Source organism: Anguilla rostrata, chromosome 3, assembly GCF_018555375.3.
Source record: "Anguilla rostrata isolate EN2019 chromosome 3, ASM1855537v3, whole genome shotgun sequence".
In the NCBI taxonomy this organism is placed as follows: domain Eukaryota; kingdom Metazoa; phylum Chordata; class Actinopteri; order Anguilliformes; family Anguillidae; genus Anguilla; species Anguilla rostrata.
The window spans coordinates 52,625,578-52,651,549 of NC_057935.1; the positions used below are offsets into that span (position 1 = coordinate 52,625,578).

The 25,972-nt window shown below is 48.0% G+C and overlaps 1 protein-coding gene across 8 annotated transcripts in view; it reads left to right on the forward strand.

Moving 5' to 3' along the window:
- Nucleotides 1–25,972, forward strand: part of mid2 (midline 2) — a 155,699-nt gene that overhangs the window by 106,141 nt on the left and 23,586 nt on the right. For 6 of the 8 annotated variants that reach the window (XM_064328160.1, XM_064328163.1, XM_064328164.1 and 3 more), the window contains 3 exons: nucleotides 14,874–14,942; nucleotides 16,578–16,673; nucleotides 22,923–23,030. In XM_064328160.1, the coding sequence (XP_064184230.1) occupies nucleotides 14,874–14,942; nucleotides 16,578–16,673; nucleotides 22,923–23,030 (273 nt within the window). The remainder of the gene's footprint in view (nucleotides 1–14,873; nucleotides 14,943–16,577; nucleotides 16,674–22,922; nucleotides 23,031–25,972) is intronic. The other 2 variants (XM_064328166.1, XM_064328167.1) reach the window with 1 other exon arrangement.

Below are 25,972 nucleotides of genomic sequence, written 5' to 3' on the forward strand. Positions count from 1 at the left end.
GGGGAGGCGAACGACCGCGGCCGGCTCCGCTCCCGAATACTTTTCATCTTCCTCCATCTTTAAAGGCCTGAACGACTCCTTATGTCTGCACAGAGCTCAGAGGGTAAGGGGTGAGGGTGGGGGGAATATATTCAAGCTATGGATGAAGACCTCTCCCCTGCCTGCCCCCCCTCCCCCCCACACACACCCACTCACATTTCACAGGTTATAGATAATGATGTCATTGCACTTATTTACATTGGCTTGCAAAATTTTATTGTGCTGTTAAATTAGCCTTTTAACCCCTGGAACCAAACACCAAAGGCTGCAACAACTGTCACTGCTTAAATCTGAGATGCTATAACAGTATAACTGCCAGATGTGTCGTTTGTCGAGACCTACATCATTGTCCTTTCTCTCGTCTTTGGTGTAATGTTGATCATGCCACATGGAGCCAAGCTGCGTGAAAGGCTGTAGCTGCATCACCGTTTTCACAGACTCCGAGGAGGCACACGGTTTTGAAATAACGCTGCTTGTGGTTGAGCCATAGACAATGGTAGCCGTAGCTTGCTATTCTCAGTACTGAAGGCTTGAGTCTCTGTACGCGAAAGACATTGTTAACAGAGATAGTAAAATATTTACCGGGGGATTTATATGCACTTGCTGTCATTGAGAGGAAAAAGCCTCCCCAGAATGCATCATTTCTATAAGCAGCTAGGCTATATGTAATAAGTCATGAATTACTTTAATGGAAAATCTTAGAGGCCTGCAAGGATGTTCTGTACAGTCGCTTCAGGCAAAATGAGGATTGTTTATCATAAATGATGATGTAGCAATAGAATCATCCCACGTTACAGGAGACTGCAGAGTGCTTGGTACATTAGTTTTGTTGGGCAAATTATTCTGAAAGAACCAGCTGTGTATATTTCCCTTGTTTGTTTTGGTTATTAAGACTTCTAGCATTACAAATACTGTTAAGCATTATGGTAATGAAGCTGTGTGATTTCTAATACTCTTCTGTAGGATACTGGGAAACAGGTGTAGATTGTAGGTCTGATGAGATCATATCATAAAATAAACACATTTGTAAAAAGCTCTTTGTATTTGCTTGGGACATGATATTGCAATATTGGATAAGTGTTTGTCTGGGACCATTGCTCACACGGTAGTTAGTATAGCCTGCTCTATTCGTACTGAACTTATCCAATAAAAGGAGCCAGGCATAGCCATTCTGATTGTTATAAACTGATCAAGTGTATGTACATTGTTGCAGATTCTTTCCGATCAGTGCCGTACACATTTCTTACAGTTTGCATGGCATTACAGGAACTTTTGGCACTCTGAAAGTCATCTGCTTTGTTTGCTTGTGAGGCTATGAGGTCATTTGTTCCTCATTTCTGCAAGGGATATATGCCCAATATATTCCCCAAGACTTAGTTAAGACAGCTCCAAAGGCAGGTTCAGGAATCACAATTCAGCCAAAAGCACACACACTGAAGGCAGCAGAAGATGGTGCATTTGAAATTCCCCTCCAATCTCCAGGCTTTCACACTTTCACACACCAAACTCGGGTTCGACATGGGATGCTGAACACAGGTTCAGCTCACATTTGACCCATTCAAAGCGCACTGTGGCCATGGGTAAGTACCGGGTCCTCGCCGTTCACACAAGACTCGGGTCCGCAAGTGCATGTTCTGCTTTTTCCTCGGTAGCCAATTAGCTAACGAATGCAATGCAGTTTGCTTATTACACCGGCTTCACCAAGTATGTTAACTCCTGAAATCGACAGCCTAATGAACAACCATCAAGTCCAGTTCAAACAGTAAATACAGCCTACAGACTCATAATCCATTGCAAAGCCTTTCATCAGAGTCACGTCAGGCACAGCATATTTGACTAGGAATAATTGTAACTCACATCTGTGAAAATCATTTTCTCTCGTCAAAACAGAATTACAGATAGCTTTAATTATCATTTGGTATGTGTGACGAGTCGAATAACAATATCTGTGATGTCATTATAGATATCTTAAAAGGTATTTTGACTAGTCAAGATGTATTTACAGATAACTTGAATTATCATTCTTACTAGCCAGAGTATTATTGCAGATATTTGTAATTATCATTCTGACTGGTCACATTGTAATTATGACTAGTCAAAATGCATTTGTAGATATCTAAAATGTAATTATGGATAGTCAAGCGAAGCTATTAAATGTTAGAAGGGCTTGCCGTAGGTTTGCTTGCTTCTGTTTGCTGTCTCATATTGCATCACCTATTACTCACCTTCTGTTCTCGGCTACATGTGCACATGTTCTGGGATTTCCTTTTGTAATCTGTTTCTGGAAGTTTGTTGTGTAACTGCTTTGTGTTTATTCTTAGTGGTTGTTCGCTTGTGTCTGAAGGCACTCTGTTTTGGGGACGACAGGCACCCATATTCAGATAAATTGTTTGAACAGCAGGTTTGACTTTGTTCAGAAACACATTTGTGAAAATGAGTTCTGGAGAGTGACAGGGTGTGTTGTTCTGCTTCTGCCGTAGCTCTCTGGATTATGTTGTTTGAATTCACCTGACTTTTTCCTCAGACCTACCACATTCTTTTCTCCCCCTTGGCTGCATCGCTCCTCAGTCAGAAAAGCTCACTTTTCATTCACAGTTCCAAAGAGCTGCTCTCAGATCTCAAGGCTAACATAGCGCCAAAGAGCTAGATTATCAGAGCAGTGAGATCCTATCATTTTTCACCCGGCTGGAAATATGCGTCTGGCTGAAAAGCACTTTCATTACCTCCAACCTGCAAGCAAGGGCTATTTGCCTGGAATGTCCCGTTAGCAAAAAGCAGTTTTGAGTCAGATGAAATCTTATCTAAATGTTTAACCTCTGATCTCCGGGCGAGCGCTGGAGGGTCCGTGACCCCGTGAGGACTTCTGGACGGGGTGGCACGGCAGGCCGATTGGTCTCGAGATTCAAACCCAGCGCCGAGCGTTCTGCGTCTGGCCCACACGCTCCCATAAGAAGCAGAAAAGAGCCGTCAAGCCTGATTTTTACCAGCTGCAGCCGATCTCACAACAGTTGCTGAATTCCGAGCGTGTTCCCCCCCCCCAAATGTTTGGACGTCGCCAGATGGTCGCTTTGTCGGTTGTGGCTAATTGACGGAGGGGGGCAGGTACGTCAGGAAGCTCGGTTCACGTTTGTGTGCGCCGCTTCGACAGCTAATGAGTTGACGTCTCTTTAAGGCCTTCGCCGCGTCCTTATTTATTTTTCCGACACGGCGCCGCTAGAAGCAAGCCAAGTCACACAAGCGTTATTTTAGCATTCTGCACGCCTTTGCGCCGCTATCCTTGATCTTCTGTTCTGGGCAGCGATTCGCGGGCAGCCGCCGCGCGCTCTGTTGTGTTCAGAGCCCACCCACGGGACCGCACGGCGACACAGCGGTCGGCGGTTGCGTGTGAAATGTGCGTGGGACCGCTAAGCGGAATTCTGCAAATCTTAATCCCAGATGGGACACCCCGGTTGCACCTCAGGGCAAGGTACTTTTTACGCTTATGTAAATACACAGCTGTATAAATGGATAATATGCAAAACAAAAAATCAGGCCGTGTTTCTCTGGTTGTGCTTGGCGGCTAAGCAAATAGATAAATGATTTAACATGGCTTTCGCAGATGCGTTGCGCGCACTGTGATAACAATTTGGAATGTGCGGAGGGGACGGGAATGGTCGAAGTAATAATGCAAAATGGAAGTTTAATTCATATTTTTGAAGTTACTGGCCTCAGCAGAATATGGTGATTATGCCTCCGGACTGCTCTAAGTATCTCTGCCTCTTTCTTTAAGCTGCTTAAGGCAGCAGGCTTCTCTTCTCAGGCCTCAGGGGTAGGCCTCGACCAGCACCCAGCGCTTATGGCCGAATTCCAAGCCAGGCCGGGCCCACGTCCGCCACACCACCACCGTTATTTCAAAGACGAGAGCGCCAGACTGCCGACCCGGCAGTTCAGACGCCCTGGCTTCTCTTCCTCAGCCTCGGACCTGATTTATTCATTAGAGACCTGACCGAACGATCGGGCGCCTTATAAGCAAGGTGCTTATGAAAGATAGCCGGACGGGAGTCCATTTAGTACAGTAAGATAAAGTGCGCCCGGGCAGCCAGCGCGCAGGATATTTTTTTAAAGGGCGAGAGCTCCGCTCTGCACGCTGCCAGTGAAATTGATGAGGCCGTAGAAGCTGTTCAGTTCTTTAGGATGCCGCCTCAGTGCATCGCTGCAAATCGTGTCCTCTCGATTAGATCCAAACCGGTCTGCCCAGCAGGTTATTACAGCTCGGATACCTGCTTTTTAGTATCGATATTTTCTCTTTGAAATTTTGGAGAAGTTGCAGTGTGTTGCTAGGGTGAAAATTGGGGATGCTTGCAGGTAGCGTTAGCTCTGGGGACACTGATATTGCTGAGGAGAGCAGTGCAAGGTGCCTTCGTTGCCATCGTCATCATCACAGTTATTTCATTTTCGTCTTCCACACCAACAATCGCCATCATTATCATCGCATGTGGACTAGACTGGTTGCTGTTTGTCCTGAGAGATGGTGCTGTAGACCAAACCGTTGCTTGTTCTGCTACAGTGTCTGTCAACGTTCAGAGACTAAGTTCACTTAATGTGCGCTGCAGGAAGGCTTCTACCCATTTAAGCCCTTTGTGAGTCCAGATAATTGAACCTGTCGGATGTGTTGTTCAGGCGGGATTACTACTGCTAGTGCTACTGCTGCTTCTAAGTGCTGCTGCTGCTATTACTACTATTGCTACAGATAATATTAATAACAATAACCATAACCCTGATCCTAATCATCATCGTCATAGGCTGCATTTACTCCATCTCATGATCTTAAAACATTGCACAGTAAACACGGCCTGCTTATGACCCTGAACAGGACCCGCTGCTCCTTGCAAGAAACAGCATAGTGCTTCAGTAGCTCAGAGATGAAGACTTCATATTATCAGTCCAAGCCCAGCACTTTAGAAGAATAGGAAAGGGAATGTTTGATATATGAAGGCATTGCAGTTCAGTGTTTCATACCGTAATGTCCTCATCTGACACCTCGCTACATCTGGCTGTCATCACTGAGCGCCGCGGTATTGGTTGATTTCCATCAGGTGTCCCCTTCTTGTTTATCCCCCTCTTGTTTGCGCAGGCAAATTGCCTGCTGAGAGTCGGGGTCAGCTGTGAGGAGACCCGGCTCGTCTCAGAGCTCTGGGGCTCGATGGAGACTGACAGCACAATGCAGCGGCTAAGGCAGCTCTTAGACCCCCAGCACGGGTTCTCCTAAAGAGCTCAGGGCCACACTTACGTTTGTGCTGTGAAAAGTGGCATCTGAATACAGCACCCACTTCCCCTGGCCACGCCCGCCAAGCTTGCCAGGACACTCCCCCAATCAGCCCACCCTCCCCAAATGGTGTCGTCCGTTTAGGAGAGAGGAGCCGCTGCTGTGTCTAATATCTGAGCGCTAAACTTCATTCTTCTGGTTTTTTCATTCCAACAAAGCAATATCCCTGCCTGCTAGCCCGCTAGGCTAGACCTCCCTGATTTAAATGTGGCGTGATTTTTTCCATTTTCCAACACTAGCGTAATTATCTCTTGTGTCCTATTACCAAAGACGAAGTAGTCCCTCTTAGGTTTTCCTTTTTCTGTTTCTCGAGCGAAAGCTAGATTTAAGCTGTGGAATGAGTCAGGCGAGTGATGAGTTTCATTACTCCTCGCTGCCTCTTCAGATTCTCTGAAGAAGCGAAAGTTGTCACAGCGCGACACTTTCAGAGGGATTACGCTCGGAAACAATCTGCCACAGCTACACACAGCTGCACCGCCGCCCCGGAGCATCCCAGAGCCTTTCACAAAGAGTTACAGCCCTGTTGCACAGGGGATGGTGGAAAGTACCCGCGGACGGCAAAGCGCTGCTTTACCTTTTCCCGTACAGAAGAGTCATGGAATAAAACAGGTCCTGAGTTGTTTTCCATCCTGCAAAGCGGCCATGACATCCGTTTTCATTTTTAACCGCAGTTCCTGGAAAGGTCGGCCGGTTGAAGGCCTCGCTGGACGGGGGGTCAGCCGCCACGCGGTGGGACGGGGCCGTCTGTTTCCGGCCCGGCGGGCTGGAATGTCATCGACGCTCCTTCCTGTCTCTCCCCCCCCCTTGCATCCTGTCCGTCCCCAACCCGGGGGCCCCGGCTGCCGGGGACAACGCCCCTACCGGTCACGTTCGAGGCGAACCGCAACACGTCCAGCACGTCCGCGCAGAACTTGCGCTCCGCCCCTCGCCGGTTTTGCGTGACGTAGAAAATCTCCACTCCGCTCTGCTCTCTCTCTCTGGCCGATCGGAGACGCACTCGCTTTGTAACCTTGCGTCTATCGCCGCGAGACGGAATTCTGTGAAGTACAATTATAATCGGGTCGTTGTTTCTCTCCTTTCTTTTCCCCTCTCAGCTGATCGTGTGCCAAAGGCTTTTCGATATGGCTGCATCTCTGCATCGCCCAGCCAAAGCTGTGACGATGTTTTCTCCCGTCCGTACGCACGACATACGGCTTTTGTTTGTTAAGCCTGTCACAGATTCCAAAAGAGGTGACATCCAAGGAGAGTCTCTCCAGAGCAACGCCGTGTTCACCTGGGCCCAGAATTGAATTTTAAATAATGACTTTCATCTCAGCACAAAATTAGATTACATGTGCTGTTGCTTAAAAAGGCGGGGAGGCCAGGCACCTTATGAAATTAAACACAGCATATGTTGCGACCAATTCTGTTGAGGTCTGTTTTAAAGATACAGTTCATTGAATAGCAACATATTTTGCACAGACTCATTTTCACGTAAAGGTATGGGAACAACGAACGTGGTTTCTGTTTTCATCTGTAAAAAGACAAAAGCTGTAACCCTCCTGTGTTTTTCTTCCGACACAGCCAGGCAGAGGTAAATGGCAGTTACCTCCAGTGCAGCGAGATGTCAGTTTTTTTATCCTGACAGGGGCGAGTCAAACGTGCTTTATTGCTTCCATGGGCTTTTTTTTTTTTTCCGCGGTCACACTGGCACATCCGCGGCGGCAGCGGGGCTGTCACAGCGCGGTGCCCCTCCTAAGGATGCCTCACCAGTCTGCTTTTAATAGGGCCTCCCTTGTTTGCCGTGGCCCGGAGCCAAGCTGTGCGCCAGCTCCGGTAATTACAACGGAAGATGGCTGCCTTCGGTGGCGAAAATAACCGTGCCGCAATCACAGCTGCAGTTCTAATATGATTCCGTATTTTGCGCCCTCAGTACAGTTAATGGCGCAAATATTTACCGTTCTCGGGATTGTCTCGATCCTGCCAGTCAATTCGCGGAGCTCTGTCAGGCTTAGTGCCTTCTATCCACCCTGTATTTTATTTTTTTGGGGGGGGGGGTGGGGATGACTAAAGGCTGGGGTTTATATTTAGCCAGTGGCATATTTGTGGTCAGATTCCGTAACGTGCAGCTACGGACGTTGGAACACGTTGAACGCTCGCTTTGTTCCACACGCTATGCAGTAACTGCTGGGGAGGCGGGGCTCGATCGAGTGAGTCAGACCTGCCGTTTTATCGACAGAGCGGTTTGCGGCAAAGACTCAGGAACACGAACCGTTCCGGTTGATAGCCGCCACTCTGGCTCCTGTGTGTCTCTGCTTCCTGTTTTTTTTTTTTTTTTGTTTGGTGACCCCGGGTGCCAACACGGCCTCACCCGGGGGGTCCTTCGCGACACGTTCGCACCCCCGCTCCATCTCGTCGCCCCCGTTACACCCCGCCAAGAGCATGGCGGGGTCCCGCGGTGCCAAACGTGCGAATATCTGTCCCAGTACTGACAGAAAGCGTGAACAGCTGTCAGTCGCCTCCCCAACACAGGCGCCGCCCGACCTATAAATACTGACGTCCCCAAACGACTCCAGGCAGACCTACTTTACCCCCACTTCTCTGATACCGGGTCCAATTCATCAGCGTCCAGTCTGCTATCAGGATAATTAGTCATTGTGCCATTTTGTATGTGGCCTTCGCCTCACGGGGGTGGGGGGCTGTCCAACTTCGCCCCGGAAGCCCTGTGGCCCCAGTGTAGACTCCGCCCCTTCCCCCCTACCACCTGCCATCAGCGTGTCACCTGATCAGTCTGGTTTCCAGCCTCTCTCCCACTCTTAGACCCAGTATCCAGGTGTCCATTACTCCCCAGTCAGGCAGAACAGAAGCCAGTAATCCCTCCATTGTGGACTGCAGCCTTTGACTGAAGTGGAGGGTCTTTGTGCCCATCAGAGATCCCAGCAACTGCCCCATGAACCTGCAGTTGAACAGGAGCAGCTGCCAAAATCACAATTTTCAATCATCAGTTATGCAAAACTGTAACTCTAGCTTTAAAACTGTAACTTCACGATATGGGAGAAGCAGACTGATTAGAACAGGTTGTTCAAGTTGTTACATGCCCCACGCAGCCAGAATAGCTCAAAGTGTTGCAGGGAGCTGGGCCTACGGCAGTCCTGCTGGCTTGTCACTCTTCTTTCCCCCCCCCAAGTTCCACTGAGGCGGTTTCCCAAGGAGCTGCCTGGCACCTCAGGCATGATGGGAAGCAACTGCCAACCCCACTGTGTGCATTCACCAGCCTCAGCTCAACTGAGCGAGCTCCATCTGTTTAAATGGATGACTGGGTTTTGCCTTTCCCCACTGGAGCCGTCGCCAGTGTGGTGACGGTGCTCAGTCCTCCGGTGCCGCGTCCAGGCCTGGAAACGCGCCTCGGCACAGCAGACCGGCTCACCTGAGCACCTCCAGCCGGTCTCTGTCTCCTGTGTTTTCCCCAACTAGGCCGTGTCCTCACTCTGAGCTGCTAATGAAACTGGAAAACCAATAGTGAATTAGGGCAGTGCTGCACTCCTGTTGGCCAAAAAAAAGCAAGGTTTCTACAATAGAGAAAATAGGTAGTGGTCAGAGGAACCCTAATGGACTTATTTTGATGATAATGAGAATTGTTTCCTAACTATGAGTCGTTCGGAGGTCACCCCACAATTGGAGTAATGTGTCAGAAAACCAGCGAAAGAAAGATAAGCCCTCCTGCTCGTGACACAAGGCTAATACGGAAACAGCTGAAATGGAAGAATTATCGGTTTGACCGAGGCAGGATTATCAGGACAATGAATGATTTATCTCGACAGAGGGCCAGCTCTGTGTTTAAGGGGCATTATAGACCCGTGCGGGCCCTTTCATGGATTGTGAACGTGGAGGAGGGGGGGCCACGACCGGAGCTGGGGGACGCTGATTGACTCTGACAGAGAGGAACGTTGCTGTGGCAACCTCCCCTCCCCTCTCCGGCTTGCCTCGCCCCTTCCTAATGTCTTGCTCACGGTGAGAGAGGGGATTAGGGGTGGGGTTTAGTGCCGGACAGCAGGCTGACTCGCGCAAGTCATCAGCCCGTTTGATCCTCCCCCTCACGAAAAAAGGAGGCTCCACCCACACAGTATACGCAGGCCACTCCTTCCCAATGTGTCTGTAGCTAATTTCACTCAGCTCCACCTTAATTATTCCCATTGTCACAGAGGGCGGGAACAAGAGGAAGGCATTAACTGTCCCACTTTCACAGGACACTCAATGCCCTCAGATAATGTAATTACATTAATGCAGAAGACTCTTGGATTAATGTGTAAGGATGTAAAATTATTCAGATGGGTTTTACATTTCTCCGATTGACAAAAAAAGAGATCATCGTCTACAATTCAATACATATTATATATGTAGGCTATATATATATATATATATATATATGCATGTGTTTTTATTTTTTATTTATATATTTTTTTAAGCTGTCCCTAATATATAAATTAAGGTGAAGGTGTCAGCTGAGTCATTGCTGTTTTTGTTTTTTTCCTTCATATACCATGTGACAACAGGGGTACTGGCAGACCTAGCCAACCTTGAAATTGCCCGTCACATAGAATAGTTTCTCTGAGGCACTTCCTGCTAATGGCGTGATATTAGCCTCTACCCAGCTCTGTAGTAATCAGGTACAAAACAAAAAACTGAATGCAAGATAGTGAGATTTACATTCAGAGCCCAGTACATGGGTCTTTGATATATTTCATTTGGAGTAAGTATTGTGTTTTTTTTTTGTTTGTTTGTTTGTTTTTTATTTATTTATTTAAATAATTTTTTGTGTAGGTGAAGTGGATGGCCAGCTCAAGTTACAATATGACCTCAAAGATGTTGTGCTGCACTAGATGAAAAGAAAAAGAATAACTCAGCCAAATACGCACGGAATGGGTTTGATGTACACTTGACATGACATCAATTATTTATGGCATCGTCATATTAGAAGTTATATTTTAATATAGCCCCTCCACCTCAGACGCACTGGCTGATTCTTACAAACAACAAACTGTAAAACTTACAATTATACTGTATTTTCTGGAGACAAGCGTCAGTTTTTCTTGTTCAGCCCTCCTTTCGACTTTCTGGTCCTCTCTCTCTCTTTCTTTTTTTCTCTGGCACGCATGTACTCTCTCGCGCACAAACACACACTCCACTCTTGGGTTTGGAGGCACTACACAGACAGACGCGATTCAGACTAGAGGTGACGTGTAGGAACAACAGAACATTCCAGAGCAGTGAGGTGTACGAGGCACCTGGGAAACGTAGGCTTCCGGAGCGGGCGGATCAGGCTCGACAGGGCAGCTCTGGGAACGTTTTCCTGCAGGAGCACAGGCCGTAGTCGCCCCTGCCTTGTGACAGACTGTTCCATTCATCAGAGGCCGTGGCCTCCACAGTCTTCTCAGTGGAAATTTTATAACCGTGATATTTGAATCTGCCCAATATCCTCAGCTAACTTTGTTAGGAGAAATGTAATTAAAATACACGGCCCACTCAAGCCACTTGAATCACCCTTCCAATTTCCCACAGCCCTATGAGCTGATGCCACTTATCTCTTTGGCCGGCTCGATTCCAGAAATAATTTTTTGAATCAGCCAATTGTGGCGCAATCTAATAATGAAATGGCAGTTTTAACGGTCTCATTGTGCAGCATGAAGTTGAGCATTACACAGTGTTTCACATTGTCTGCCGCAAACTGTGGGACATTGTCAACATCTCCGGCTGTCTCAGAACAGGCAGAGGGCAGGAGGTCAGCGGAAGGCCAAGAGGGTGCCTCCGTCCACCCAGAATCCTTTGCTCATTTAAGCTGACAGACGCATGGAAAATGAAACCGTTCACGGTCCACCGCAAGCGAGGAGTGAACAGAAATAGGCGCCCACGAAGGGTTGCGTCGGACACTTTTCATCCACAGTACATGACATCACGCTGCACTTAGAGGCTATGAATGCAGTCCTGCGAGTTTAATACAAGACACAGGGGGCTCTGTCCTGTCTCAATGTATGCTATGTTACCATACAGCTATGATTTCAGATTTCCTAGTTTCCTGAGTCTCTGTACTGTTCAGCCTTGTGCAGAAGTGACCATGGAACACAAAGACTCAAAAGTGAATCTCCTTTCTAAATGAAACGGTGTCTAGAAGCACGTGTTCCCGTTGAGTCATTTGCTCTGAGCGTGCGTCGAGGTGACAGGGCGTAATCGGGAGCCCACAATTGCCATTCTGCTTTGTGTCCATTTACCTTATCTGTAATTACTTTCCCAACAGTTTCATTTCACTTTTCACTTTTTTGGCTTTTCAGATTGAAATAAATGCTCCTTACTATCTCTTTTTCCTTCCATTCCAATAGTTTGGGACCTTTTTTTTTTTTAAAGACATTTGTTTCATTCTTTTTATTTCTTAAAAAATGACAAAAGAGAAAGTCATTATCATTAAAATGAGAAAGTTGACTTAGTCTGTCTTCTTCCTGCAAACCTCTAGAAGGCTACACTTTCCCCTTGAAACTCCACAGAGGAGAGAGTGTCGGCAGTGCTAGCTGCTAGCCGCAACTTTTCTATGTACGCCATTTTAGAGGAGGTCTGACTGGTGAAATTGAGAAAGTAAAAAACACACGGTACATAAACCCCCTTGACCGCAATTCAGTAAGCCTTTGGTGGAACGGAGATGAACTTCTGCTGGTTGAGCACTGAGGCCAGCACCCCCCTCCCCCACGCAAAAAAAAGCCACTTTCCTCAGAAAGCCAGCGTGAAATCCGGAAATGGAAACTCGCGCTTCCCCCTCTATGCGTGCTGCTGACACAGGGGACTGCTGGAACAAACTGTGAGAGGGAAGCGCTTCTGCGGTAAAACTCTGTGATATTGCAGCAGCCAGAGATGGACTACAGCGAGCAGATGAGTCCAGAGAACAAGTGCCTATCACCAAGAGTACAAAGCAGACCACAGTATGAATTTCCTGCTTACTTCAGTCTGATATCGGGTAGCTCGTTGTTCCAACCTACACTGTATCTCAAATTTTCACCTTTCCCCAGGGTCTTCTGTATGGCTATAATTAAAATTACCTGATTTCCCACCCCCCCACCCTCCCCACTCCCCCCCTTGTCTCAGCATCAGCTGTTTTGCATGAAAGTCAAATTACCCAGAGGGTTCGGGAAGGCTGATTTCTCCAGAGAGAGAGAGAGAGAGAGAGAGACAGAGAGACCGAAGCTGCAGACGCTTGTCCTTTTAACCTTCATCCCGCTCCGTCGAACGCGTGTCGGCCGCCACGCGTCTCAGGCGCCGCAGAAATCCGTTTTTTATCGAGTTATTTATCGCGCCCGCCCCGGCCCCGCGCCCGCCGATCGTTTGGCGGATGTACGCCGTTTCATCATCGCTTTGAAGACGGGGTGATGCGACCGAGTGGATCGTGTCCCTGGGGCTGATTGCCTCGCCAATAAAATATAACGAGACGGGAAGACCCCGGCCCCAACGCGCGGGCTAACCTGGACCAGCGCGTCATTGTGCGGCTGCACACAAAAGGACACACGCCAGTAACGTGATCAGCCACACATACGCACATGACACACAGACACACACACACACACACTGTACACACACACGCTCACACACATATATATGGATGAAACTACCGCAGGTCCAGAGCCAGTGCTAGTTGGTGTTATTAAAAAGCCTGCCCACCACTCCCAAGCTCCACGTTCTGACAGGTCGTCCGTTTTACGAGCGCCACGCGTGCGGCGAGAGCAGCATTCGGGACGCTTTCAGCTACGCGTGTGCCAGGAAGTGCTGGGCAGAGATTTAAAGCCCTCTGCACCCCCCCCCCCCCCATCACGCCGGCATCTCCCTGTCAGATGGCTCATCACCCAGCTGGCGCTAAAGTGGCGCGATATTGCACCATCTCAGCATATGATGAGGATTAATTGGGCTCAGAAGTCCCCCCAGCCGGAGGGGAAAGCGCTTCCTTTCCTCACAAGGCGGGAAGGACAGGTAAAGGTGAGAGGCAGAACATGGGACTTGAGCAGGAGGAAAAAAAAAGAAGGAATGTAAAGCTTGTTAGACTCACCGTAATTGGAGGAGACTCCTCATTATGCACAGAACACTCCTGGTTAACTGGGCTGTACTTAATAGTATCCTCAGCAAATGAGATCTCCCCGCAGACTTCAGTAACTGACACTTTGGCGAACCGCAAATCCTTTTTTTTAAAGTTTTTTTTTAATGAAATGAGGGGGTGGTTTTTTTTTTCTTTCCTGAAGCTGCAAGGATCTCGAAATAATTAAGCCTCCCACTTTGAAGTGGAGTTTGCAGCCTTAGGACTTCCTCTTTTTTGGGATATCATATTAAATATACATCGAAAAGGGATAGAACAGTAGCTGCTGGTAAACATGGAATCCCACTGAAAGAAGTGACTGCAGTGTACAGACTAAACAGAACGGAATTGTGAATGTATTCTGATGCTTGTGCTGGTGACAAAAAGATATCTTTGTTGTAAATATTTTTCTCCTTGAACAGTTAAATGTGTTAGCTGCACATGTAGGGATTTGAACTGGAAAAAGATAAGTGATGTTTCGAGGGCAGGTTAGGTTGTGCTGAGATAAGGGCTGTTTGTTTCCAGATAAGCGAGGTCCCGTGTTGTTCTGGCAAGTCAAAAGTAATAGGGAGAGTTCCTGGGAGGGGCCGCAGTGATGTCATGGCACAGTGCCTTTCTCATGGCTGAATCCGTCTGCAGTTCCCAGGCTGTCCCAGAATGCCTCAGCATACATCTGCTCCAACTGCTCCTCCGCCTCAGCTCAAAGCCTGCAGCACCTCCGTCACAGCGGCTGCCAAGCAAGCAGCTCTGCGTCTGCACTCACTCTCCCTCGTCCTCTCTCTCTCTCTCTCCCCCTCCCGCCGTCTTTTACTCTCGCTGTTCCCGTCCCTTCATTTATCTGTCACTTTCTCTGTGTCCCTCTCTCTCTCCCTCTCTCTCGCTGTCTCCCTGCCAATTTCTCCCCTGCTCTCGCCCCCCCTTCCCATCTCTTTCTCTCTCCCCTCTGCCGGTCTCTTCCTCACTCGCCCCCTCCCGTCTCTCTCATTTACTCTTTCCCTTTCTGTGCTGCCTGCATGACTGTGCCCTTGCCTTTGTAGTCTGCATGTTCCTCTATTCTGTAGCTCCCCAACCCCCGACGCCCCCTTATCTGTATTCTCACAGGGAAGGGGGGGGGGGAGCAGCCTCTCCGGCTGCCTCTGATCTGCAAACGATCTCGTCCCTCACACCGCCGAGCGCCCCAAAAAAAATGATTAACCAATCTGCCCCCGGCGCTACGCTTTTCAGCAAGGTGACGCCAACACCTGGCGACTCGCACGCTGTAGAGCGAGAGAGCCGCCCGTCTCCCCACAGGCGGTCAGACACCGCCCGCCCGCACCTGAGCCCGGGTTCGAGGCCACCCAGTCGCACGGGAGAGGGAGAGAGGGGGATTGTGGGTAGCGGGTGTGGTCACGGGTCTCTGCGTCGCCGGCGAGTTAAGGCTGTCTGTGTGTGTGTGTGTGTCCGTAGGCCTATCAAGTGAGCCCCGGCAGACTATCTGAAGCGGTTATCATGGAGGCATCAAAGACAAACGCCGCGGTGAGTCACCGAAAGCCTGTTAAATCACACAGCGCCCGCGACGTGAGGGGACACACCCCCCCCCAGCTGTAGAGGGGCCAGGTGGAGCAGCGCGGCCTGCGTCTCGCATGCATGAGCGACCAGCTTCTGTCGACGTCGGCCTTGCTCCGTGTCCCGCTGTCCGTCTTGGTCGTCGCTGCCGTCTGTGCGATGGTTTCACACAAACTTTCTTTCCCCCTCCCCACCATGTCACCTGTCTTGCGTCTGATCATTGTTTTCATATTTTCTGCCGTACGTGTGGAGACCAGTTAGCTTGCGTTTCATCCGGGGTCTCAGGTGGTGGCCAATACCGGTAGTATTGAAGCTTCAACATATCGTGAAGTGCGTCGTTATTATATGAGGTAAATCAGACTACCTGAGGATTATCGAGTTTCACCTGTTCCGATATTGTAATTGTAAAGTAATACTGATTATATTGTGCCTAATTAAATGAGCCAGGTTTTATAAATTTCTTCTCAAGCTACGCTAATCTTCGCTGCCTCATTCTGATGCCAAACTGCTTGCATAATCGAAGTAGAGACGGACGGAGTCTGTGGCCTCATGCAACAGCATCAGGAAAATAATTCAGGTTTGATCAAAGCATTAAACCCTCTCTGCCCACTCTCATAGCCACAGTTCAGGAAAGTGACTTTTTTAAATGACTTGAGGCGTATCATTCAACAGACCTCTCAAATTCACCTTGACTCATCAAAGATCTCACTCGTACAATTGCACAGTAGTGCTGCTTATCCTCTCTATGGGTGAATTATAATGCATTACTGGTCACTCTAGAGATTTATTTTTCCTCGGTGTTCTCATGTTGTTCACGCTGACTAGCACTGTCAGTGCAAAGTCAGCCTCAGCAGGAAGACAACGTTTTCCCTGGCAGATGTTTTTATAATCCGTGTGTTGATTTATGTTCACTGAGAATCTGAAACTCAATCCCAGTGTTCTGGGGAATACAGGTCAGTCCGGTAATTCTGGCCCCGCCCCACCCCTTGGCGATAAGCGGTTTTTGCCGTCACTGTAGCTTGAATGTTTGTTAACCTAACACAACAATGCAAATCATGCCCAATATGGTGTCGCAGAAGACCCCAAATTGCCCTGGAGAAGTTATAATTATTAGTTACTAGTATGTTTCACAGTAATCTTGTAGTTTTATTACATAATGTGCTTTTAGATTATTTAATAAAAAATTGGAATGTCTTTTTGTTTGACCAGCATTTAAAATAGCCTTTCGGTGGGGAGAATAACTTGTCACGCGCATACTTCTGTTCAATTATTTGTCAAAGTCACCCCATTTCAGTGCTTTGTCTTAAGTTTCAGAATTAGAAATTATGTACTGTCAATGGAATGTGTTATCAGACTGTTTTTTTCCCTCCATTTACTATTGAGTGTCTATTTGTTGGTGTTAGTATTTAAAAATAAATATTTCCTCTGTCGCTTCAGATGACAGTTGGGAATCGCTTGCCTCAAACATGTTGCCACTGGAGTCTTTGTCAGAGAGGCAGCAGCCATTGCTCAGGTTTAGTCTGAGATTACATCACTGATTTGAGCTGCATCCGCGTTCTCTCCCGTCTCCCCAGACTCAACCGTGTGTCCTCTTTCCCCCTGCAGCAAACCCTGGAGAACAACCTGACCAACCTGGTGAAGAGGAACAGCGAGCTGGAGAGCCAGATGGCCAAGCTCATCCAGATCTGTCAGCAAGTGGAGGTGAGCGCTGCCCAGCACCCTGTCAAAGCTCTCTCTGCTGTCCATCCCCCGTGGAATGCTTTTCAGTGTTTCCTTTCACAACAGGAAATGAAGTTATCATTGAACATGAGCCTTTCTATCTCTCTCCGCTAAGAGGTACGGTTGTTTTTATCTTGCCGCTGTGTGTGTGCTTTTAAAGGCACAGGCACAGTACCAAGACAGTCTGTGTGCTGGTCACCAGGTATCAAAGAGAATTAAAATCATTGATCAATCATGAGGCAGGAAAAATATGTAAATCTCACTGATTTGAATGCTGTGGACTTGAGGAGCTGTGATGTTTGTGTGTCTGTACGTGTGAATTTGGGTGTGCGCTTTCGTGTGTATGTTTGTGTGCAAGCTATGGTCTTTGGCCCTCACTAACAGAATTAATAACACTTAAACTGGAGTGTGCTACAGGCTGGTTCCTGGCTAACAGCTCTGGAGATGTAATTAGCAGCACAGGATGACACTTTTGACTGAGAAGAGATCTACCAGGCCACTCACGGTTCTGTTCCTCCAAACCGAAGAGCCTCAGACCTTTAATCGAACCCAGTGCCCCCCATCCACCTAATTAAAGATTCATCACTGTTTGCCTGTCAAAATCCATCCTCATTCAATCTCACTGCTTACAGGCATTAAGGACTTCATTAAGGAAATAAAACCATGCCATTTTAACCTCTGATCTGAACAATCGACGTAATAGCTGGTGCTCTACTGGGATACGTACACGAATACAATTTTAAATGCCCATGAATATTTTAAACGGACCATTTGAATGGCAAATATTGGCAAAGCGGTTGGAATGCCTGAAAGCTAGGATGGCTTCACGAGAGTAAACTGCCTTCCTATGTGAATTCTGATTCTCAGTTCATTCCAGATCAGCTCTGATTGACCATGTGTTTTTGATACTTGACTTGAGAGGGACCCACTTGTGTCTCAGCAGTACTCAAGTCCAGATAATTGTAATCAAATGCGACTTCCTGTTCCTGAAAGGCTGAGGATGAGGCTGTTTATTTAGTGGCAGAAATCTCTGGTTACTTTGGCGTCTGACTGGAGAATGGAAGCGGACCGACTCAGGGCAGCCAATGCAAATGGTGACTAATCCTTTAGAGTGTAACCAAAACACAAGCATCCAATACGGGACGAGGCCAGCATCTTCATCTTCAGTCACACTGGAGGAAATTACACCACCAGTACATTAACCAAGATACAAAGTAAAAGCATAGAATACCAGTGTTCTACCTTGCTGCACATTGGCTATGTTCCTGTTAGGAGCGAAACATAGTATGAGAATATATGACTCTTCATCCATGTACAGTCACTGATAGATTAGCTCGTCTGACTGGAACCGCTTTCAGTTCCTTTTTGAGGCCTGTGTTTTGTATTATTGATTGTCTGCCTAGTTAGAGAATGTAGTACATTTGAGAAAATGGATGTGAGAGGTTGCTGGATTTGTTGTGTCTCCTTGTATTTCTTGTTACTGGCTGAGGTGTCTAGTGCATGGCGATATGTCACTCCTAAGCTTTAAAGTGGTTCGATAAAATAAATGAAAGCACCGTAAAATGAAACAATGGCCATTTTAGCTACCATTAATCAAGAACCGAGATGCACGCTCAGTCATCTCGAATCAATGCATCCAGCAGAAGCTCTGCCAGCCTTCTGCGGATCACAGCGATGTTCAAGACCGTTTATCTCGAAACCAAGTAGGTGGGTGGACTTAACATACGCTCCCACTATAATGGGGCTCTTATCCTTAGCAAATGGCTGTTATCCATTCAGATCAGTGCGTCCCTGATGGCCCAAGAAGCCTCACTCCACCACTAGCTGAAGTAATTTACAAGAACATTTTGTAAATTGCATCATCCTCCGCATATGCATGTCCAAAAAAAAAATGCAGCTATCAGCGCTGTAATCAAACTCGTGGTCAGAACCGCTGGCCAGAATAACGATCAGACCGTCAAGTAAAGGTAATGATGGCTTTGTCAGTCGGAATAATACACAAGTGAAGTTGTTGTTTTTTCTGTTTTCTTTTTTCGGTGGGGGTGAAAAGAAACCCTGGCTCTCGGGAGACCCCGCCTCCTGCGTTTCCTCGCAAACAGTGAAGCAGATAAGCCGGCTCCCCGTATCACAAAGCTACTATCGCAGTCAGCACAAACCGAGGGTCAAAGCACAGACGGGCCTGGTGGGACTTCGCCGAAATCATTGTTCTCCTGCTGGCGAGTTTCTCTAAAGACACGTCCAGAATTACTTTTCACGAAGCCTCACCGAGTCTCCCTCTGAGATTTTGGTTCGATTACTCATCCCAAGCTGTTGTGTTGGGGTGGGATGCAGTGGGGGGGGGGGTGGGGGGCGGGGGGGGGGGGGGCTGGGTAGATAGATGTGTAAATAAACAACTGACCAGCTGATGCAGTACGATGCAGGTGTGCATCACCATGGCAGCAGCAGCGCTGATTGGGGCACCACCTGACATGCGCGTGGATGGGCAGCGTTCGCCGAGCTCGCGCGAGTCTGCAGCACCAGCGTCGATATCTCCCCTCCGCCGCTGACGACGAGAGAGAATTAGGCCACGCCGCCAAGCGAGCGCACTCCGCTAACTGCTAAGCAGATTAGCAAAAAAAAAGAAGAGGAAGGAAAAAATACATTTGGACGGCCACATCTATCGTCGTTCGTTACGTCTGCATCGTACGCGCTGTGAATTATTAATGAGTTTTGAAATAAAGCAAACGAGCCGGCACGAGCTAATGAAAATGTATGCGGTGACAGAGGAGGAAGTATACACACAGCAACTGTAAGCAGAGGAAAGCGCTGATATAGGACATGCAGGAAGCCATTCTGCCAAAGGAGGATGGGAGCTCTTTATCTCTCCCGGCTCCCTTCCAACATAAACCTACATACTCACAAATACCGACCGCTAACAATAGAAGGGAACGGCTTAGCATTACCCTAGCATGCCGTTTGGTTTTGAGATGTCCTTTCAACTCTTCCCGGAATTATCTAGATGATAAGTATCTGCCTCGCTCTTTAATACCAGGTTAGTAATAATGTTGTCTTGAGTAGGGAGAAAATCCGTACTGAAAATGAGATTTACTTTCTCTGGCAGCGGAGCTGACATTGGCATACTTTTTCCAAATAGGCAGGTTGTTTGTAATGGAGTGCTGTAGATTTGTGCTGTTATTTTGTAAACCAAGCATACAGATTTTTCGCCAAGTAAACTTTGCTTTCATGTAATATTGCGATGGAGTGGATTCAAAATAGCGCATACCCGTCACAAATACAACTCAGTGATTTAGAATTCTGTTCCAGAAAGCACAGAACAGACAGCCTTTTATTTACACTATAATTCCCAGATATCGCTGGTCTTGGAGAAGGCTTCGCAGAAACTGCAAAAAGACTATTCCTTCGTTAAGTATGTGATTGAGGTTCTAGGACCCGCGGGGAACATTTTGGCCTGTCCTCAAACGCCGATCTAAAAACCTGTTTCCATGACAATTCGGTCCGACTCAGCGCCTTTCGACACGGTGCCTCGGCCAAATCGGACGGCAGGCTCGTCTCTCCTCTCCCCTGGGAAGAGCGGGGCCTTTGACTGACCGCGAGTGCCGGCCGTGGCGGGAGGCCGACCCCGCCGCGGCGGCCCCACGTGGCACGGGGGCATCCGCATTCGCCCGGCCTGCGGCGCCCGTTGGCAGGGCTGCCGGAATCCGTCACCCCGCAGAGTGACTTGCAGCCCCGCGCCCGCGCTGCCCAAGTCTTCCTCAAGCTGTCGGCCTGGAGCACAGCCTGGCCTTAATCATTTCTGCCACGACTCCAGGACAATGCTGGCCTACATCACTGAGCATGTGCACACCAGTCATCTCCTTTCTTTCTTTCTTTCCTTCTTTCTTTCACTTTGTTTGTGCCATGTCACCTCACGGGTTATTTGAAGTCTTTCAAAACTTAGTAAAGGTGTTTTTCCCCAAACAAGCTCATAAGTTGTTGGTCAGGAAAGCTTTTTACTGCGGCTACTTTTGAGAACATCAAAGGTAATTTTGGAGGAGTGGCAGCTCAGTGAACTCCTCGCTCCTTTGGAGATTTACTTCCTTGCCCCGCTCCTCCAGCTCTTTATTTTGGTCCATTAAGGGGAAAACCTCATCCATTCTTTTAGAAAAAGAGCCCTGGTTTCCTGTACTGAATGGTTAGAACTCTGGAATGACTATGTTCTGTTTACTGGTATTTTGTCGCTTTCTCCTCCCCCTCTAGGAACTTAACAGGTGTGTTTAATGAAAAAATATTTTATATTATCTTTAAAAAACAATCTCCAAACTATATCACAGCTCAATACCATACCTGTGGTATTTTGGGAAGGGGTTGGATGTAAACGTATGTTGACAATGAACTAATTGGAGCAGTTTAAGCCTGGGAATAAGAATGGGTTGGATTGTGCTGGGGGAAGGACTAGCACATAAATTGGCTGTCCGGGAACTGAGTTTGACACCCCTGTCCTAATCCGCAATGTGTTCGAGGATAAATCGCTCCAAAACCCAAAATGAAAAATTAATTTACTCGGCAAGCCGCTACTTCCAGGACAAAGCGGCGGGCGCGGGCGGCATGTGTTTTAGATGTCAGTGTAAATCATGTCTGGGTACAGAGAGGTCAGCCTGCAGTGGCTTATCTGAGACGACTCGTGGCTCCAGGCGGGGGTGGGGGCGGGGGAGAGCTCGTCTCGCTCTGGCTTCCCAAACCTCCGAGGAGGCGGAACGGCTGGCGCGAGATAGGGAAGAGGCGGAGTCGTGGAATGTGGGCGTGGAGAAGCTAAGGTCACCACCTTGCCATGGGGGAGAGGCTGTTCTCTGTTGAGAATAAGGCTGTCGCTTTCACCATGGTCAAAAAAGGGACATGGGTTATTGTTGCAGGGGAGGGCAAGGTTCAAACCTGTGGCCGTCTTTGCAAAGGTATTCATAATAAATGAAGGAAGACGAAAATAAGGAAAATCTTCTCCACCCAAGTTCCAGAACGATAATCCTCAGATATAGTGGATTGCATCATTATTCCTTGTTAATTGTGTGATGTGTAATCAGGAAGGCAGGAATGGAATTAATCCACTGTGTTTTTGTGCTTGTGTGTGTGTGTCTACGCGCACTATTAATAGAGCTTGAGTAACTCTAACCTTTGTAAGAAGCTTTGTGAAAGGAACTCTATAAAAAAAATTTAAACAAAGATTTTAAAAAATGGCAAGAGAGGGAATGATCCACTGGGCTTGATAGGAAGCCACAGTAACGGAAGGAGGACAGGAGGGAGCGTGTTTCACGCTCGGAGCTGCCTCCACCGCGCTGCTTTCACTGCCTAATGGCGCCAGACTCGTTAATCAGCGCGGCACCGCCAGCCACCGCCTCCGTCACGCTCTCACCAGCATGCGATTAGCGGGCTCAGCCCAGAGGCTCCCATAAGACACCAGCAGGCCACAGGTCAGGCGTATTACAGCTCCCGCGTGTGTGAGCGGATTGGGCGAGCAGGTAACGGGCAGCAAACCAGCAACTTGGCTTGTCTTGACATGAGAGATGGGTTTTGTGCAGTCAGTTGCATAGTATCACATTATTATGCTTTGAATCTGTGTATTTTAACCCATTATACGTGACAATTTACATTTTTACGGTTAAGACGGTTAGAAACGTCAGTTCCTGATCAAATGGATATTTGGTACATACAACCAAAAATGACGCCCTCCCTGAACTCGATAAAATAGCCGAAATTGATAAATGGTCGTATATTATTTAGCTGTTTTTGCAACATAAATAGCCACATTGCATAAAGAGTGTCCCAGCAATGTAAGCTGTGAATTGTAATGAGGGTAGCGGATTTAATAATCATTTGGTGTGAAACATGTGACCGGGGCAACTGTGCTTTTTAAAAATAGATTCTCTACAATGCTATGTATGTCAGACCGCACTTTAATCACTGGTCATTAGCAAAGCTTGGAAACAAGCTCAGTCCCACCTGTGGGCGGTGTGTAGTATAACGGGTAAAGAACTGGTCTTGTAACCTAAAGGTCACAGGTTTGATTCTCAGATCAGACGCTACCGTTGTATCCTTGAGCAAGGTACTTAACCTGCATTGTTTCAGCATATATCCGGCTGTATAAATGGATGCAATGTAAATGCTATGTAAAAGTTGTGTAAGTTGCTTGTAAGAGCATCTACTAAATGCCGGCAATGTAATGAAATGTAATGTTCATGGTCTCCGCTGTATTCATCCTAGGTGAACACGGCCATGCATGAAGCCAAGCTGGTGGAGGAGTGCGACGAGCTCGTGGAGATCATCCGCCAGAGGAAGCAAGTCATCGCCGTCAAGATCAAGGAGTCTAAGGTAGGGCCGGATGCCTTCATCTCTCTGAGGATGTGCAGGTATGCCTGTCCTAGATCTGCCTGAACCTGCCCTTTTAAAAGCTCTAAGGGTTGCCCTGTAAAAATAAATAAAAACAGAACCCGTAGTGTTTGGTGATAGATTTGACTTGTAGGCACACCTCCAGACCTGCCGCCTTTCGGCAAAATTCCCCGTTTATATTCTGTAATGGGTTACCCACGTGTAGATCCGATGAGGGGGGCTGCATGTCTGCCACACGCATCTTCACAACATTATTGGCTCATTTATTGATCACCTAAGTGCTGGATACACAGTGTTCACAACAGTGTCTGCCCCTCCCTCCCTCCCTCAAGCTGTACAGATTTCATCACCTTTATTACCGCTTGTGTTTTTGCAGATAAATAATTGGGCGTGTGTCCCTATAGGCAGAACAACAACTTGTAATGAAATGCATATTTACAATTCTCTAGAACTCATCAAATTAATTTCTGAATCCAGTCCAACGAATGCCAAGTGACGGCTGAGATGTGAGTGATGCGTTTGTTTTATTCTCAGGGAGCAGCATTATTATTTGCTCTTTAAAGCTACGAGCGTGGGTGAGGCGCAGTACAATGACAGACGAGGTGTTTATGACATAGACGGTGGCGGCGCTCATATAACCCCAATCTCTGAAATTTAATACGGGCGCCCATCACGATCCCTAATCCGCATTCGCGATGGCAGTCGAAACCGCGCACGCCCCAAAGATTGTCATTCGGACGGCGACAGGCCGAGGTGGGACGTTTGTCTGTAGCTGTCACCGCGGCCATTCCGCAGCGTCAGAAACGGGAGAGGGTAGCTGACGCGTCGTCTGACGCCAGACGACAGTTCTGTTTCTCAGGGGATTAGTATATCTAGGCATTAGGCGGAGAATTTTAAGAGCTTTTGAGCAATCCTTTCAAGGGGTGCCAGGAAGCAGGCGGTAGACACCCTTTTTGAAGTAGCCGTTGTGCTGAACCGAACCCTGAGAAATTCAGACAAAGGCAACAAATTCGTAGCACGTTTTTGTGCCCAGAACCATATTTCATTTCGCAGGGTCTGTAGTTTGGCGAAATGCTCTGTGGGCGCTCAGCATTCTCTCTGGGCTATCAGAGGTTGGCAGGACATCCAGCGTGGGCTCGCGTGGTACGGCCGTGCCCTTTCGGCCGGTCCGAGGGCGGAGGGCAGAGGGCAGAGGGCGGTGGAGGGTGGGAGAGGAACGGCTTTGCAGCGGAACCGACGAGATTATACAGGCCAGCCCTCGGGGAGCTAGACAGGCTGTGAAATCAGCCCAGTCCACGTGGCTCAGCTTCACACGCTGGCCAGGGTCCGTGGAGACTCGTGAGGCCTGTCCCTCCTGACTTTAATCCCTTTCAACACAAACAAACAGAGGAGAGCTGTGCTGTCACACCTCAGCCTGAGACACGCTACACCCCCCTCGTCCTCATCCACCGCGCTGCTACTCCAGGGCCCTGGATAGGGAGCCCTACAGCCACTCCTGACTGACCTTATGTGCTGGACAACTCTCCCCGCTGTACTGCTCTATGACCCAGATAGAGAAGCACAAAATGGCTCCTCTACGACTACATGCATTTAGCAGCTCGTTGACCGCGACACCACTCCACAGCCCGAGGCCGAGGAACGCTGCCCACGCTGCCCCTCCGCAGTAGCTGTGTCCTCAGCAGGGGATTGTGGGATCATGTCCGCCCTGCCACCTAGCAACCGGCATCACTTTCAAATGAATGCTTATTTGCAAACTCATTAACGAGCAAAGGAAATTAGACAGTGATAAACCGGTTCAGTCTTGTGCAGGAAGTCCGATTGGACAGGTCGTTCTCTATGACAATTAAATTCAGTACACCAACCAAGCCTTCATAACCGCCAATCTACATGGCATATGCACAGTATGTCCAAATGCTTTCCATGGGGTTGTTTTTGAATACTGACCTGGAAATTTATTTTAATTTAAATTAAATTCAAATTCAAACCTCAAACAAGATGTTTAGCTTTTTATAAAACTGCATTGTAGACTACAGTCATTTTTAGTACAGGCTGCATATAATAAAGTATATAATGTCAGAGACAAAAATATTTCAGTGTGTTCATTAATCCACTCTCCGTTAGGCTTTTTGTGAGGCTGGCTTGCACATCAGCTTAAACGGCTCTGGATTACAGCGTGAGCAAAAACCTCAGCTTGCAAACATTTTAAACAGCAAAACAACCGCATTAGAAAAGTACAAACTGTCAGTATTAATGTGGCTTATGTCATGTAAAAACATAGACAGAAGGATATGCGGGATTATCCTGGCCAGATCGAGCATTTGAAACACAGCGTTTGAAAACACTAGGGGGGAAAAATGTGTCTAAAATGGCTAGCCATCATCTGGTGGAATCCCATGGCTTGATATGAAGGCTTTGGCAAAAGATGCGAAATAAAAATAGCAGCGCTGCTGGATTACTGCTAGGCTGCAGACGTTTGTTTCGTGCGTGTCTGTCAGCGGTGTCTGGTTTTACGGTCGCCCTCTGCCCCTTTGATTGGCTCCATTGTCGTCAGCCGGATCTCGGCTTAGCTGAGCCTTAAACGCGCACCATCTGAGGGGAGTCGGTCACCTCAGCGCTCTCAAAGCGCTCACCTGAGAGAGCTGCCATCTCCCCGTCAGTCCCCAGCCTCAGATTTCCCTCCGTCCGTTGCGTAATGCGGTGTTGTTTTATCCGCGGCTGGCTACGTGTCCGTTCTAAATTAATGAACCAATTTCTATTCAGTAAACAATGAGACTGCACCTGTGAGCGGACCGAATTTGTATGAGGACAGGGGTGAACTTAAACAAACACGAGTTTGAAATGCAGTGCTTCGAAAAGAATTACCCGCCAGCGCTGGAATTACTGGGAGAAGCTAGCCGAAATGGGCGTCCCTTCCGCGCGTTCAG